Source organism: Chionomys nivalis, chromosome 1 (assembly GCF_950005125.1).
Source record: "Chionomys nivalis chromosome 1, mChiNiv1.1, whole genome shotgun sequence".
In the NCBI taxonomy this organism is placed as follows: domain Eukaryota; kingdom Metazoa; phylum Chordata; class Mammalia; order Rodentia; family Cricetidae; genus Chionomys; species Chionomys nivalis.
In genome coordinates, this window is record NC_080086.1 from 58,930,182 (window position 1) to 58,947,693 (window position 17,512).

Genomic DNA, 17,512 nt, shown 5'->3' on the forward strand with positions numbered 1-17,512 from the left:
GGATCTCTGTGAGTGTGAGGCCGGCCTGGTCTACCAAGTGTATTCAATCTCAGCATAGTGAGACTCTGTCATCAATCTTTTTTAATTAAGATATACACTTTCCATAAGCATTCTCCTGAGATACTACCCATTCATTCATTCAGTCACCCTCTGTCTCTATGCTTCAGTCCTGAGGGTAAAGGTGTAAAGACACCACACAAGATCTAAGAAGCTGAACAGATCAAGTGGTCCCACGAAGTCAGCAAGGCAAATCAGGTTGGACTTCCTGAAGCTGGGCCTCAGAGGCTGAATGAGGAGGCAAGCCAGGGTACTTCAGGAGAACTAATATGAAAAAGGCACAGGATTGGAAAGCCTGAAAAGTGAGTTACAGGGACTATGAGCTGGCTCAGTAGGTAAAGAAGTATGCCAAAGAGCCTGACAATGTGTTCAAGCCCCAAGATGAAAGAAAACTTCCAAGGGTTGTCCTCTGAAATCCAATGAGGCACCTTGCTCAGGTACCCACATATTTACACAGACAGACAGACAAAGAATTGAAGTAGAATATGCTATACATATGAAAGTCCTCCCTGAAGAAATGCCTAAGTGGATTTCTGATGTCTATAGGGAAGCTTTCCTCATTTTTGGCCCTGAATCCCATGGTGTCTTCATCTCTACCCTCTTTCCCTGGTCCATGACTGGGCCACAAAAGGCTCGGGCTTCAAAATGAGACATCTATGGACCACGGGAACTATGGGAGCACTGTGGCCTCCTAAGAGAACAATTTCCTTGCACACCAGGCCAGACTGGAATTATGGGGAATGGGTGCTTAAGCAGACAATCTCATTCTCTGTGTACCAAAGACTGAAGTCACTCTCCACATGTGTGGCTCCAGGTCTTCAGTGATCCCAGTGAAAGTTGGTTTGGGGAATTTGCATGTAGGCTAAAACGATGAGCATAAAACTGTTTTGACTTTAGACAGAAAAACCTACCAGAGCCACTGAGTGGTACAACAGCATTTCCTTTGAGAAGCACAGGACAGAAAAGGAAGTCCTGGTGGCTCAGTGAGCCTACAACAGAATTCTATACAGAGGACACAAGACTGGGGAAAGCAGGCTAAATGTCTTTCTGGATTGTTGATTTGTTTAATTTGGAGGAAAGGTAGAATTAAAAATTTGACCTGAAAAAGCTTGCCATGCATTCTGTTGTTTGGCAGATCAACTATTAATACTGTCTAAATCTGTATTAGGCTAATACCCACACCCTATTGTTAAAATTACCTTATGTAACTCACTCCCCTCCTTTATAGGGGCCAGATTTCATTTCTGTCAAATACTCTAGTGTTGCTTTTCCCCATGGGTGCTGAGTAACTCTGTAAAGTGTGAGAACTGAGCCTCAAGGAATTAGGTTCAGGAAAGCACTCCCTTTCTGGCTATCACCAGTAGTCTCAAGCTTCCTGACTAGCATTCCCTTATACTTACACACTCTGACCTCTACACCTGGAGATGTCAGTAATCTAATGGAGGCTCTGCCAAATTGCTAGAATCTGACCCAGCCACACCCACCCCTGTCTGTGTTGAGCAGGGCCCCATGCTTCACCTGTATGTGTCTTCTGAGTAGGTTTTCTGAACATAATCCTGTAGCTCCATCTGTGCCTTCTCCTGAAATTTCTCAATCTGGCTTGTGCCCGTCAAACCTGGATGATCTGAAAACAGAAAAGTAACCCCAAGTTTCTCTTTATATTTACAAAGTGTCATAGACATCTTAATCTTTCTTTTTATTCTTAACTTGATAAACTTATCAAATATAAGCAATTAAACTCTGAAGGCTGGCTCAGTGAACTGGGAAGTTGTCAGAATACTGGCTTTGCCTCTATTTTTCCAAGGCTGTAAGAAACACCTAGAGTGTGAATCCTACTTGGAGCCTAACTACCCCACCTAATCAGCCCCTGCATTGGCTCTACACTTCTTGCTTTTTGCTACACTAGGAAACACAAATTTTAAAAGATATGTGAGGAACCATCTCTTTCTAGATGTTTAATTACATAATAACTCCTTCTTAATAGATACTTTTGTTTTAGAGTGAGAAGTCTGAGAAAGAAGAGAAAGGTTATGCTACTTTCAGCCCTTGCTGTTGAGGTAAATGATCAACCCAAGTGACTTCTCCAGAGGCTTTGAGAACAGCTATAGAGATGAAGAATGTGAAGCCAGTCCAGGCATCTTTTCTTTCCACCAGGAATAGTCAGGCCTAGTAGCTATTGCTATCCACAGAGATAGTAAAGCTGAGTTTCAGTCTGCCTGGATTTTATGTGCTCAGAGAACCTGGAAACCACAGAGCCCAAGCAAAAAGGACCATAGGACGGTGGTCTTATCTGGCCAATGTCTTGGCTACAACATGAATCCCCAGGCACATTTCTTCAGTGCTATAAAGGCAAGGATTTAACAAATGCTGTAGTGATGCTAGCTAGATAGCAAAGCGCTTATTATGAACACACTGGGGCATATAAAACTTTGAAGGGCTCTCCTACACAACTAATGACAACATGGCCATATTCAGAAACATCAGTAGACACAGTGCAAAGTGTCGCAAGTCCCTCCGCATATCTTACCGGGGCTAAAGAGAACTATAGCTTTAAGGTATGCGTACTCATAGCCGTCTATATCCAGTTTCGCCATGCTGTTACAGAATTCCTGCAGCTTCCAGATGTGCTCCATGACTTGCTTTATCCGGTCACCAGAAAGCTTATCTAGAAACAAATATAGAGCCCCTGAGGAAAACTGTTAAGAATAAATCCAGTCTTTTAAGGAGCTACACAGACAAATGAAGGTTAAGTTCACTTTCTAAAGCGAACCATGTCATTTCAAGCTGGTCAAGAGCTGTATTTCCAGATGAAAGTGAAGTAGTAAGAGGTGCTTGTGCCCGGAGAGATGGTTCAAGAGTTAAAGAACACTCACTGTTCATGTAGAGGACTTGGTTTCAGTTCCCAGCACCACACAATGGTTCACAATAATCTATAATGTCACTTCTAGGAGATTTGATAACTTCTTTGGATCTCTGTGGGCACTGTACATATGTGGTGCAGGCATACTCAGGCACATACACAAAATAAAAACTTTTATTTTTTTAAAAAAGGTACTGGGGCTGGAGAGATGGCTTAGCGGTTAAGGGTACAGGCTGCTCTTCCAGAGTCCTGAGTTCAATTCCCAGCAACCACATGATGGCTCACAACCATCTATAATGAGATCTGGCTCCCTCTTCTGGCCTGTTGGCAAAACATCCAGACAGAATGCTGCATGCAAAATAAATAAATCTTTTTTTTTTTTTTTTTTTTAAAGAAAAAAGGTACTTAAGTTAGCTGCCTTGTCCACACTTGCTTCAGTAATGCAGCTAATTCAGCCTGTAGCTGCCAAGGGGTAATTCCTTTATGACAGCATACCTCAGTTCATATGGGCTAGCTTCTGCAGGGCCATAAGTATTCTACTGCCGCAGCTGCTATTCTACTTGATCATCAAATATTAGATGGCCACTGCAGCTCTTACTAGAGGACAGTTGTGCATTCATGAAGAACAGCTGGGTTAGCTCTGACACAGGCTGAACTTTGTTATCCAGGTACAAATTGGATTAAGATACATTCTACTCCCATATCTCTAGGACCTACCTTCCTGGATACTGTTCTGCAGATGGTTGACAATGGCTGCCAGGATGGTGGAGAGACTCATGACCTGGGCACACTGGGCTAGGCCAAGAGTGAAAAGCTCATTCCAGCAGGCCCGCACCAGGCTGGTATTGCAGTCCTGTCTAGGAACATAAGGATAAGGCTTGAGTGTGAAGCATGTGGATGACTCTTAAGTATGTCAGCTGTATGGGTTCAAAGCCTCGCACCATCCACCATGTAGCAAAGGTATGGCAATGGTCTATTATATGTCCAGGGTCATTCCCAGGAAGGTGACCAAGTCCTTGAGTAAGTCCATGAAGAGATGATAAATTATTCTCTTAAGACTTCTTAGGGCTAGCAAGATGGCCCAACAGATAAAGATGCTTGCCAGTAAGCCTAGTGACCTGAGTTCTATCCCTAAAATCCACAAGGTAGAGAGAATCAATTCCCCCAAATATTCCTCTGCTCGCCACATGCAAGCTGTGACATACATAGTTTAAAAAGAAAAACATTTATATATATGCGTGCATATGTACATTTGCATTTAGGCCAAAGGTCAACATCAGATGTCTTCCTCAACTTCACCTTATTCTTATGTCTTCCATGCTTCACCTTATTTTTGAGACAGGGTCTCTTACTGATTTGGCTAGGCAGGCTGGTCTCTGAGCTCCAGGGGAATCTCTTAACTTTACCTGCCCAGTTTTGGGTTTTACAGACATATACTTTTATGCCTGGTTTTTACATGGGTCCTGGGGATCTGAACTTAGGTCTTTACACTTCTACACAGGCTCTTTACTGAGCCATGTCCCAAGCCCCAGAAATAAAAAAACTTATAATAAGGGTACAACAGACTCTCAAGGTAGGATTCTTGTCTGGCACACAGAAAGCCCTGAGTAAAACTGGGTGGTACACTTGTCGTTCCAGCACTCAGGAAGTGAGGTAAGATCATCAGAAGTACAAGGTTGTCCTCAGCTACATAGACAATGTGAGGCCAACCTACATTATGAGATAGAGTCTCACTATTGTAGACCAGACTAGCTAAATCCTCCTGCCTCTGTCTCCTGAGTGCTGAGACTAAAGGCATGCACCATTATACCTGGCTAAAAACTTTAAAAGAAGGCATGCCATATTAAGGTTTTCTTAAAATGTATTAAGTCAGGCATAGAAGTAGTAGTGATACACACTTAAAATCCTGTCACTGGGGAGGTTGCAACTGATGGAGAGATCCATAGCACTCTCTTGCTAGACAGCTAAGCCTATGTGGGGAGTATCAGGCTAATGAGAGACTGTTTCAAAAAGTATACAGGACCTGGGAAAAATACCTGAGGTTGTCTTTTCTCCTACACACAGGGATGCCCACACGCTTACATACATGTGTACACAACCCATCTAAAGTTTCTTTTTGCGGGATTGCATAAATAAAGCCATATACCCTGCTTCTCCAATAAAGTTGATTTCCCATAACATTCTATATACTAATTAAGTCCTAGCTTGGCTCTGGGTATACGGTGTCTGTGACTCAGGCCCTCCAGCAAAGATGAGAAGCTGGAATCAAATGACAAACACTGACAACAGATTCAGAAGAGCAGAAACTCCATTAACAGTGCTGGCAGGGAAAAGAGCTAGTGCTGGAACTGAAGCAGTTCTTTGTTTAGTTAATACTCATGAGAGTTACTGTAGGTGGCATACTGCAAAACCTGTTATTTCCCTAGTTGCCAGAAAGCTGCAGAAACTGGCTTTTCTAGACAGAGATATATCTTCTAGTTGCTTCAGCCTAGCTACATGGAGCCATTCCATGTCTCAAGTACAGCCTTTATTCTGTTAGGATCACTATCCTGACCATGTATGAATTTATAATAACCCCTTTAAAACGTGCTACTCTGGGCAAAGAAACTCTGGAGGAAGTTTCATATTGTTCTAATGGAAACAAATAACAACAACAACAACAAAAAGCCCACTCAGGGAAGTGGGAGCATCACTGTTTAGCCACACATCAGGACATCTTCACCTAACAGTACTGATAACCCTGAGATATAAACTATCTCCCAGATGGCATCAAGGGCAGGCTATTGTCATAGAGTTCACATGAATTAAATGACTTTCCTACAACCTTACAACTACCAAATGCTATTATGATTTTCAACCTGGATCTCTTACCCTAGGCCAGTGCTGGGAACCAATGAACAACCAGTATTTCTTACATATATGTAACCTGTGCTGGTTACCCTGCAGCATGTATCCATTCACTACATTTCCAGTTTCATTTGACTGCTTATAAGTCACAATGGCAGCCTGCTCCAACTGGACATTAGTTACTTAGAACAGTAGCAGAGCTGGTATTGGGAATGACAAGGAAAACAGGATCACCAAGTACAGTGATGTTCATGAACAAGTAAGCAGGATGGGCTTCCTGCAACAATGACACAGGCTGGCCAACACAGGCAAGGGGGTGTGTGAACACAAACCAGTACTCTGATACACTCATCCAATCAAAGGCCAGACACAGCTTCATACAAGAAGTACTGTTTCCTCCAGTCTACTGACTACATTTAATAAAACTTTGGTCTCTGAATAAGGTAAACCAGAACAATCACACTGGAAAGTTCCTCAGAGACCTTGTTGGCCATTCTTGAGGGGAGAATGCCACTACTCAAGAACATCCAGGAATAAAGGCCACTTACCCAAGTGCCTGGAAGGCTGGGATTGACCTTGCCCAGTGCATGGAGAGGAAAAGCAGGCGGGATGCAGACTCACAGATGTAATGCACATTGAGGTACTCTGGCATAGGGCTGGGCATTGTAAGCTGGAAAATAGGAAGCACTGTGTCACAAGCTAAAAGAGGGGCAAGTGCCCCTGTCAACATATCCCTTTCCTATGTCAACAAAGGTAACAAAAGTAGCTGTCTCAGATCTCGAAGAACTTCCAAAGACATGTCATTAGTGAAGTATGTGTCCATGAAGCCTTGTAGCCATGGCTGACACCAGGTCCTATGGTTTCTTGCTCAGTGACTTGAGTCTTGCAGGTTCAGAGGACACTTTCCAGCTCATTCATCAAAGATACCTTCAACAGCTCTCACCCGCAACTATATTGTTACTTGTCTGAATCCACTGACAAGTATTTTTAAAGATGACTTCAAGATAATGAAAAGGTGCTGGGCAAAAGCCCATATGGGAAGATAACATCTTATTGGAAGAACAGCCTGCCAGGGTTCCAGATGCTCTGATGTTCACAAGGGCTCTCTAGTATTCCGGAAAGCAACCTGAGAAGTAAGCCTTGGGCAGCTATAGTCAGAGACCCTATCTACTCAAGTGACTGACTAATCTCTCCAGTACAGAGCACTGAGACGAGACTCATTCTGGAGACTACAGACTGGAAAGCCTGCTGATGCCCTGTCAGTATGGCAGACACAGAAAGTGCATGGGAAAGACTGAGGACCTACTAATATTCTTCAAAGATGGTGGGGTGGTTACAGCTCCAGTGGGATGCTTCAGATCAAAGTCTAGCTGCCTACTTGCTAACGAGTTTATTTGATGACTTCTCTACATAGTAGAGAGGCAACAAGGTGCCCACCTGAGCTTATGTTGGAGTCAGGTTGTCACAGGAAGGAAGAGGCAGAGCAGCCAGTCTTTGATCCTTAGTGGCTAGTACTATGGCAGTCTATTTTGGCAGTGATGTGCCACACTTATTGGAGGGTCACTTCAGAATCATTGGCACTATGAAACAGTTGTATAAAGAAGGAACAGGAATATGCTTTGAAATTCAAGATTCTGCCACAATGAAAAAATGAGCTCATGCTAGGCGGTAGTGGCACACACCTTTGATCCCAACACTCAGGAAGCAGAGGCAGGCAGACCTCTATGAGTTCAAGGCCAGTCTACAAAGTTGAGTTCTAGAAAAATCAGAGCTGTTACAGTAAAACTTTCCTTGGGGGGAGGGGGAACCAAAAATAAAGAAAATGGGCTCATAGCAAGGTACCTGACTCCAGCATACTGGGGAGGCAGGTGGCATCTGTTAATTTTCTGTACTCACCTTAAATGTAACGTGTGTGTCTGAAAGGAGGGGGCCTTCAACTTCAATGATGGGTGTTGACTGGTCTCTGCTGATGACATGGATGCTCCCTCCTCCACTAGCATCTATCCCATCTGCCAGGCTTGGAGGTGAAGCACTATCTGTGGTATTCAGTGCTTTAGCTAAGGTGTCAAATGCCCTGTGAACAAAAACAAAGCAGAAACCCATGGCAAGTCAGTAAGAGAGCTCCAGCTGATTCTACTTAAAGAAGCAACAAATGGAGACAGACAATCCAGTTCCACTCAGAAGGCAGTGAAGATCTTCTTCATCGTATATTTAGGCACTGAGCTATGTACTTTCTATCTTCGCATATAATTTTATTTTTCATAAATACCCTAAGATTATTACACTAAATACTCCTAAATTATCTACACTCTATAGATGTGAGTGCTGAGGTTCATAGATGTTATCTTTTCCAATACCACTCCCAAGGTAACCAGAATTCTTTATAATTGAGATCTCATGTTCTTTCCCCTATGCCTAGATCTGAATATTGCTGTCAGATTGCAAATTAACAGGAGGACCAAGCAGAGGACTTGTATGGCTCCCAGCATGTACCTTATCTGGCTTGACACCAAGGCTAGAACAGAAGAGCAAAACACAAGGGCCAACCTACAGGAAAGAAATGCCCTGAGCAGCCAGTCAATACCACCTGGAACCAGCTGGTGCTATCCATCAACTAACATTCAGAAAGCGAGTGCAAGCAAATAGAAACAGAAAGAGGAAAGAGATACACTGTTTGCTGCAGATGCATTCATTACACAGTGCTCAAGACAACATTTGTCTGATGAATGCCTTGGTTTCAGGAATGAATAACAGTTCTGACTGCCTTATGTCACATGATATAAGCAGGTCCTCTTCCAGTGTGGGTGCTCACAGTTAAATGTATAAGACCAGCAATGTGTGGGGTTGTTTTGACAACTTTATAGTTCATAATTACACAACTGGGGTACTTTTGAAGTATGTAATTCAGTGGCACAGCACTTGCCTTGTACGCAGGAGGCATCAATTCCAACATCAAAAAACAAAAACATATTTAATATAAGTGCCAAATGCTGGCATCCATCCTTAAAACACTGGGGAATACGGGGTATCAGAGGGGCTCATACCGAGTAATCTCACTTGCAGATTGGTCCTCGGGCTGCATTTCTGAAGTGTCACCATTGTTCAAAGATTCACTCAGGTTGGCCAGAGAGGTCACTACATTTGCCAGCGTGCCCAGAGCTCCTTGGCTTGTTTCAGCCTATTAAATAAGTAATAGTAATATAAAAAAATAGATAGTAACATTAAAAAACTAACACACACATTTGAATGACTTAAGGGCAATGAAGTGAAGAAGGTATCATGTTTATTCAAGGCCAGGGTCTAGAAGGTGTGAATGAAGAATCACACCAGGGAGATCTTTCTGTCCAACCACTGGATCAGAATGGATCAGGTTTTGTTTTGTTTTTTTTGGTATCTTAATTGCGGGTCACACACACACAAATCCACACGTGTGATGCAGTGATAGTGATAAAAATGACAAAAACAACAAAAACCCCAGATAAAGTAGACTTCTCTAGTCACAACTTTTGTGCTTTAGAAATATTAGGAAAGTAGTAAAGAAACATCCCAGAAGAATGGAGGAAATATCTTCAAGTCACATGTCTGGTAATAGTGAGAATACTGAAAGATTTCAATAATACAATAAAAAAACAACCTAATTTTAAAAGGGATCTGAAGATATGAAGACACTTCTCCAAAGAAGATGTACAGATGACTAATAACTGTTCAACCTCACTTGAAAGACAAATCAACAAAAACATAATTTTAAAAGGGTCAAGGATTTTAAGACGCTTCTCTAAAGAAGTTGTACAGATGGCCAATAAATGTGTTCAACTTTACTTGAAAACAAAACCTCAGTGATGCTTCACATAAATTGGATCCTAATCTAAGAAAGAAACGTTTTCACAGATGTGGAGAAAGAACATATTGTTGATGGGTCTACAAATCAGTGTAGTCACATTCATAAACAGTCCTCAAAGTTTAAATTTAAAAGTTGCTCATTGCCAGCAAGTCTACTCTTCAAACACAGACAAACCAAATACTAATCATGTGATGAACAGATACACAGCATGAGGCAGCCAGGCAGTGGCATGCTTTTTTGGCAATGAAAGGAATGAACATGCTATGTCATGGATGAACCTTAAAGATAATATACTAATGAAAAACAAGTTGTAAAGGAACCATACTTACATGATTCCCTTCATGTAAAATGTATTATTAAATAATTGTTACAAACAAGGACCCAAAAAGTAGGTTAGTGGTTGATGAGTTTCTTTTAGGAAGATGAGGGTATTCTGGAATTGGTGGTGGTTGAGTCCAGAATCATGAAGATATACTAAAATACCACAAATTTATACACTACAAGGGTGATGGACTATGAATTATATTTAATTTATAATTATAAAAAGCAAGCCAAAAATAAACCATGAAATATATGCACATGCATCTATCCTCTGTACATGTGGAGTTTTGCTTTTTCTTTTTTTGTGTGTGTGTACACAAACCTGTGTTTTGATAACAGAAATGAAAAACTAAAATCAATAGAAAAGTCTTAAGCATAAAGCTGCTTAGTAAATTATGATAGGACCACAGAATACAGGTCACCACAATGGGAGTGACCTCTTGGACCAACAGAAATCTCTATCTACAAGTTCATTCTCTCTGGCTCATTTGTCAGCCTATTGCAGATTATTGAATGGAAAGGGACTGGAGGTTCTGCAAAAGGCTGCCTTAGAAAAAGTAGGTATTTTCTTAGCATGCTGGTAGCCTGCCAGTATGTATAAAAAGTACAGTATAAAAAGGGGGGAAATTAATAGAGAATAAAACCATTGAATGTGATTATGGCCAGTCACCCCTGACTGGGGTATCTGAAAAGCCAGCAGAATCTTTAGAACAAATCCTAGAATGGCTACATCATGAGAAGCTAACAGCTATAGGACACTATGCTTTCAGCATCATCTGTAATGGTCAAGAGGGCAGGTGTAGTTGGAAAAGCAGCCTACAGCACACAGGAGGAGATAGCATTACCTTGGAATCCGTGGCTAGGAGAACTGTACCATCCTCACGTATCAAAGGCTGCTGGATATTCACAAGCATCCCTGGATCAAGAAGACCTGTCTGTCTATTTAAGACATAAAGAAACTCAGAGTAGCTTCTAACATTTTCTGCACAGTATGCTCATGCTGCATTCACCTGACTTAATCTGCAAGGCTGTCTGCTAAGAGTGGCCAGCTCTCTGCTCTTGCTGATGAGTGTCTCACAAGCCAGGTTACAGGCTGAGGGAGGACAGAACATATGCATATCCCTAGGCCTTCTACACTAATTGTGGCCATTCTCCCCAAAGTTAAAATTCAAAGAATTGTCCAGAGACCCTTAACTTTAGCTTTTTGTGTAATACATTTTTGATTTCTGGTTATCCTTATTTCTGTTCTCTTTAAAACCAGTTCAACAGTATGTTAAAAAGAATGTACAAGCTAGTTTGTGGCATTATCTGGGCCTTTCGTATATATTGTAGTAGTAGTAGTAGTAGTAATAATAATGATAATAATAATAAATAATAATAGGCCTGTACTTTGTGTTACAGACAGCTATTTTTCCCTACAGGAATGAAGCCTAAACTGTAGGATCAACTGTGCCCTGGAGTGACACCCAGCAATGCTAAGTGAACTCAAAGGGATGCCAGGGCTGTGTCAGGCAGGTGACAGCCATGTTTGTGTCCTTTCCAGGGATATCTGCACTTCCTCTAGCCAGTTTAACTGACCTTGCTCCATCCTTGTCTGCCACAAACGTGGGAGTGGCTATCAGAGGACTTCTCAGGTCTTTCCGGATATAGATCTTCTCAGTCGAAGCAGCACAATTGCTTGGTTTCTCCCGTTGCACATCAAAGGGCTTTCGTTCACTTTGCACAGCTTAAATTACAACATACAGTCACATTTTAAAAAAGGAGTAAAATGAATAAGCACCTTAACATAAAGTGGTCTCTTAGCAAATCTGTAACTCTAGTGTTTGGTCACCATGGGCTTTCCAAACAATGGAAAGGAAAGTAAAAATCAAATAACTCCTTGCAATACAAACCTAAAAGTATATAGATGGCTCGAGATGGCAGGAGCTACCTGCTTAGAAACAGCCACTCTGCTGTGACCTGAGAAGACCAACATAGTCCATTGGATTTTTTATTCCTGTCACTAACCAGTTGGGCTCAGCCCAGGATAAATACCTATCTTCAAGTGGACCCTTTATAGAGATTATCCCATGACACAAACGGCAGAGCAACCTTTCCAGAATCCAATTCCAGCCTAAAGAGTTTCAGAAAACCAAAGAGTGTTAATTGTATGAAGCAATTTCTCTTCCAGCAGCCTATTATAAGAATGGGTATACAGGAGCTAGAGAAGGCTTAGCAGTTAAGAACATATTGCTTGTGAAGAGGACCAGAGTTCAATTCCCAGCACTCACATTAGACAGCTCACAACTGCCTATAATTCCAGTTCTAAGGAGATCCAAGTCCTCTGTGAGTACCTGTACGTAACACACATAGATATACATATACATATACATACATACATACATACATACATACATACATACATACATACATACATATATATATATATATATATATATATAAAACTAAAACAAAAATAACTTTAGAAAATGATAGGTATGTTTGTTACAAGCAACTAAAAAGCAGATCTTGGTGATGGGGTAGGGTGTACAGAACATGTATGTACATTGAGAGTTTTCTATTCTTGCTTTCAGCGTCTCTCAGTGATCATGGAGATCACTGATTGGATAGAATGGCTGGCCAGCAAGTTTTGGTGATCTACCTGTTTCCTAGGAATTACAAGCATGAGTAACAACACCCAGCTTTTTACATGATTGTTGGAGATCAGAATTCACAACCTCTTTCTAGTGCAGCAGGCACTTTACATAATGAGTTATCTCCCCATCCCACAAACTATTCTTAAAAGAAAGCAGTGAAGCCTTGGATCAAGATGCCCTACTACTAAGCTGAAATGCAGATGGGACTTTGAATTTGCAACTATGCCTACGATTGTTCCAGTTTAGCCCCATCACTGCTTACAAATAAGTACAGTCTGAAAATATGACAGAGCAACCCTACCCTAAGTTAGTCATGTATGCATTGTACTAACTGTGCTAAAACAGGTTATGAACATAGTTCTTGTTCCCCAGTGCGTTTTGCATTGTCCCATTCCTAGAATGGGAAACAATACTGAAATCTATTATCTCTAATTTTCCCAGGAATCATGCAGCACTGTTAGCGTGGTGTGGGCCTTTACTCTGTTCCTCTCCATCCCTGCTGTACTCTTAAGAACACAACTCTGCTCTCCTTGACTTGTGTTGCTACTTTGGTATCTGGTTCTTATGATTCCATCATCAAGAAATGACCTGATGATTGGTCCTTGTGGATGAGGGACTGGTTTGGGAATATCTGACCCCTCAAAAGTATGGCTGTAAGAGCTAAGAGGAAGGTTTCAGTTCTTCTGTGGCTGCTCCTGCTTGGGGATGGCTATAGCAATAAAATGTAGTGCTGGGTCAGGGATTGAGAGAGGCACCATGTGGGCTCTTTGGTAGCAGGGCTAGAATGACTTGGTCTCAGCTTTATTCTGAAGCTGGCATTACCCACCCTCCATTCCTCTTGGCCTGTTTTCTGATTCATCTAGAAAAGGGGCTTCATACATACCATGAAAACTGACCAAACCCAGCAGCGTCAGCTCTGGATCAGGTGGCTGCCCCAGAAGGTAAAGCATAGTGAAACTATTTTCCCCTTTCATTTACAGTCAAATGTAAACACCTTACTTAGCAAGCACATGGTGGGGCCCTGCTACTCACATTCCATTTTCATGCCCATCTCCAGGCACTTCTTCAGCCTGCAGAACTGACAGCGGTTTCGGTGATGCTTGTTGATAATACAGTCCTGGCTGCTTCGGCAGCTGTAGGTCAGATTCTTTCTCACGCTCCTTTTGAAGAAACCTTTGCAACCTTCACAACTGACAGCCCCATAGTGACGGCCTGAAGAGAAATGAGTGAGCACATGATCTAGTTAGTTCATCATGAGCAGAGATGAGCTGCTCAGCCCTATTCCCACTTGGAGTGTACCCTGTCAGAAGCTGCCATCATAGGGGTTAATGGCAGCCCAACAATATGTCAACATTGTGTCATAGCACAATGAAAATCCAAAGCTCATACATGACGTGACTATCCAATACACAGAGCAGCTCAGTCGACATTGCTCCAGTGCACACATTTTGGCTATAGAAGTTGTTTGATGCCCACCCTTACAGAGTAAATAGCCTATATATTCCTTCATTCTTACTTGATCTCTGAGTCATGTCCTTATCCCCAAAAGCATGCCCCTGGGTAAATTACTCAGGCCCTTCGAGAAACACAGTTATAAACCACAGCTTACTTCTCTACTGTCATTTACTCAGTACAGTTTTAGAGAATGTAACAGATGCCAAGGATGGACTGGAGAAAAGCAATCGGGACCAGTGGCAGCACTATCTACCTGCTTCCAAGGGAAGATGGGATTTTAAGTGGTAGGATAGACTAGCTTTACTAAGACAAAGAAAGGGTAGGATCAGAGGTAGGCACCAAAGGCAGAGAAATGGCACAACCAGCTTAGAGGGGGAAAACTAGAGCTTATGGAGATTCTTCCTAGGTCTAGCCCCCCCTTTCAAAATGGAGATTCTTCCAAGGTCTAGCCCCCTCCTCCCTTCAAAAAGACAAAATGTAATCCAAGACAACAAAACTTCCAGACTTCTGTGAGTGGAATAAATCTGCCTCAGAACTCAGCTTCCCTGAGCTGAGCTTCTCATTTCCCACTGCCTGCCTTACTGCCTCACTTACCTTCTGTAGCTCCCCAGTGCTAGCAAGCCTGTCTCCCTTCACCAGAATACTAAATGTGGAAGCCTTTGAGCTCTCCTTGAGGACACCAAAAGCACAGACGTAAATGACTCTCTACAGGCCTTGGGTCTTCACTGCATGCGCGCACAGCACGCACACACACACACACACCAAACAATAGCCTTGGGTCTTTACTCAGAACATAGGCACATGTGTATACTTTTCCAAAGGGAACTGCGTGGTCCCTACTACTCCATTACAGAAGCTTACACAGAGGGTGCAATAAAAAGATAAAAAGTAAGATAGTTTGGGTGAGGGGAATTATATACATAATACACCTTGGAAGATACAAACAAGATGAAAGAAAGTTTTACTTTCTTAATAGCATATAATTACTTGGAAACAAATCAGTTTCTTGATTTTTCCTATCAGATTGAATAATCTGACATACTACTTTGCTTATTATGTGAGGTTCCTATTTTAAACCTACATATAACATTCTTTCTCAACTAACCACTTCCCTACCCTATAAAAGGTCATGCTGTTGCTCCATGATAGGAGCCAGAGTCACATACCAGAGGCTTTGTCACCACAGACCACACAGTACTCCACCACCTGGGGCCGCTGGACGTCTGCCTTCCCCAGTAAACGCTCCACAGAAGCAGAATCCGTGACGATCTAAGATGTCAGCAAACAAACACTGTCAATTAAAATCTAGATAACTAAGTAAAGTAATATCTAGTTGTGCATTCCCAGTCTTGGGTATCTAAACCAAAGAACTCTCTGGGCATTACTGGGAATATTCTGACAGATCCATCAATAGCCAGGTAATTCTGCTTCCCCACTGGCCTGCACATGTCAGTGACTGCTCTCCTATCTTGTGAACATCACCAAGACTGGAAGCCACATGGGGAACACATATGGATTCTCTGAGGTAAAGAAAGGTGAAGTTCATCAACTATGCTTCTCATTCCATCACACAAAATGTAAATATGAACCTGATGTTTCCAGAGCGATACCTAAGGTTTTACTGACTAGATCTCTTGTTGAGGCACTGGTGATAGATGGACTTGTACAGATGACAGTAGAAGCCTGCTATTTCCTCTCACTTACAGGTAATTCTCTAGATGATAACCCGTTCTATCCATCTAAGAGAAAACATAACTGATACCAACTTGAGAAAGTTTAAAGAACAGTTGTTTTAAAAATGTACTTAATTTGAGCACACAATAAACCTTCAAACGAATCTCATAGGGTGAACCAGATACAGAAATCAAGTAAAACCATCTATGAAATGTGACATCAGCAGCCATCTTTCACAAACCTGTGCTTTTAATAAGCCGGGTAATTTAATATCAAAGGATCAAAACATACTTTGGGAGAGGGAGAATGAGACATAATGCCTGCTAGCTCTCATAAATATAAAAATATCAAAAAAATCTAAACAAAGAGTCTGAAGGACAGTTAGGAGTGAGTACTCTTGTGAAGGACTTAAATTCAGTCCCCAGCATTCAAGTTCAGGCCCTTCACAACCACTGTAGAGGGAACCAACACCTCTCTGGTTTCTGCAGGAACCTAAACTTGTGTGGGAGGCAGAGGCAGGCGGATCTCTGGGAGTTCAAGGCCAGCCTGGTCTACAAGAGCTAGTTCCAGGACAGGCTCCAAAGCTACAGAGAAACCCTGTCTCAAAAAAAACCAAAAAAATAAAAAAAATAAAAAAAACATTCGCTTGAACATATCATACAAGGACACTCACATTTGGGAGGTAGCGGAGGCAGGGGACATGCCAGAGGAAGGGACTTGAAGGAAGAGGAACAGAACTCTAAATCCTTAAATCTCTTCACTGTGGTTTGTGTGAGAGCCCCGACAGGTACAGAGTTTTAGTGCGGGAAGATGAAAAGAGTTACAGGCAGCAGTACAGTAATGGTTATGTACAACTTACCACAAATTTTAAAAAACAAAAAACTAAGCTGGGCATAGTGGCACGCACCTTTAACCATACACTCAAAAGGCAGAGGCAGGCAGAACTCTTGTGAGTTGGAGGCCAGCCTGGTATACAAGTAAGTTCCTGTCTCAAAAAATCAAAATAAATTTAAAAACCAGAAACACATTAATACCGATTTCCTCTTGACTATGTCAAAACATGCTCCATGCATGGTCACTCTGGAATATTGGCATCAAGCCTCCAAATTCACACTTAACATTGGTCCTGCTTTCCTTCAGTGTCTGCTCATATTTTTGTGGCTGCCCCAATCCCATCTTGCTTCTCCCTCCCAGAGTAGAGATAAATAGGACAAAGCTGGACATAAGAAGTACAGAGTAGTTCTTGAAAATATTCTCTGGGACTGGAGAACTCATCTGGGGGTTGCTTTGCTCAAATAAACCTGTTATACTTTTTCAATTTGGCTTAATCTGGCTTATTACATTGGTGGAGAAACCTATTATCAGGAGGCAGAAAGCTTATTAGTAAGAAAGAGCAGAAGATGGTCAGCTCTAGAGGGCGTCTTAAAAATATAGGCTAATGGAAGTAGAAAAAGACAAGATCTCCTGAGTAAATTGGGAGCATAGGGACCTTAGGAGAGGGTTGAAGTGGAGGGGAGAGGTGGTGGTGGGGGGGGGCAGAGAAAAATGTAGCGCTCAATAAAAAAAAAAAAAATCAAGCCAGGCGGTGGTGGTGCACGCCTTTAATCCCAGCACTTGGGAGGCAGAGGCAGGCAGATCTCTGTGAGTTCGAGACCAGCCTGGTCTACAAGAGCTAGTTCCAGGACAGGCTCCAAAACCACAGAGAAACCCTGTCTCGAAAAAACAAAAAAAAAAAAAAAAAAAAAAAAATTAAAAAAACAGGTAGGTTAGAGCACAAAAGGAATATATATGTGTGTGTGTGTATATACATACATACATACA

At 41.9% G+C, this 17,512-nt stretch overlaps 1 protein-coding gene across 4 annotated transcripts in view; it reads right to left on the minus strand.

Annotated features, from left to right (window-relative positions):
* Nr2c2 (nuclear receptor subfamily 2 group C member 2) overlaps positions 1–17,512 on the minus strand; it is a 78,194-nt gene that overhangs the window by 7,237 nt on the left and 53,445 nt on the right. For all 4 annotated transcript variants that reach the window (XM_057755742.1, XM_057755820.1, XM_057755923.1 and 1 more), the window contains 10 exons: positions 15,184–15,286; positions 13,595–13,774; positions 11,505–11,652; positions 10,772–10,865; positions 8,809–8,942; positions 7,661–7,838; positions 6,313–6,434; positions 3,635–3,774; positions 2,585–2,722; positions 1,576–1,681 (listed from right to left, as the gene is read on the minus strand). In XM_057755742.1, coding sequence (XP_057611725.1) covers positions 1,576–1,681; positions 2,585–2,722; positions 3,635–3,774; positions 6,313–6,434; positions 7,661–7,838; positions 8,809–8,942; positions 10,772–10,865; positions 11,505–11,652; positions 13,595–13,774; positions 15,184–15,286 — 1,343 coding nt within the window. The remainder of the gene's footprint in view (positions 1–1,575; positions 1,682–2,584; positions 2,723–3,634; positions 3,775–6,312; positions 6,435–7,660; positions 7,839–8,808; positions 8,943–10,771; positions 10,866–11,504; positions 11,653–13,594; positions 13,775–15,183; positions 15,287–17,512) is intronic.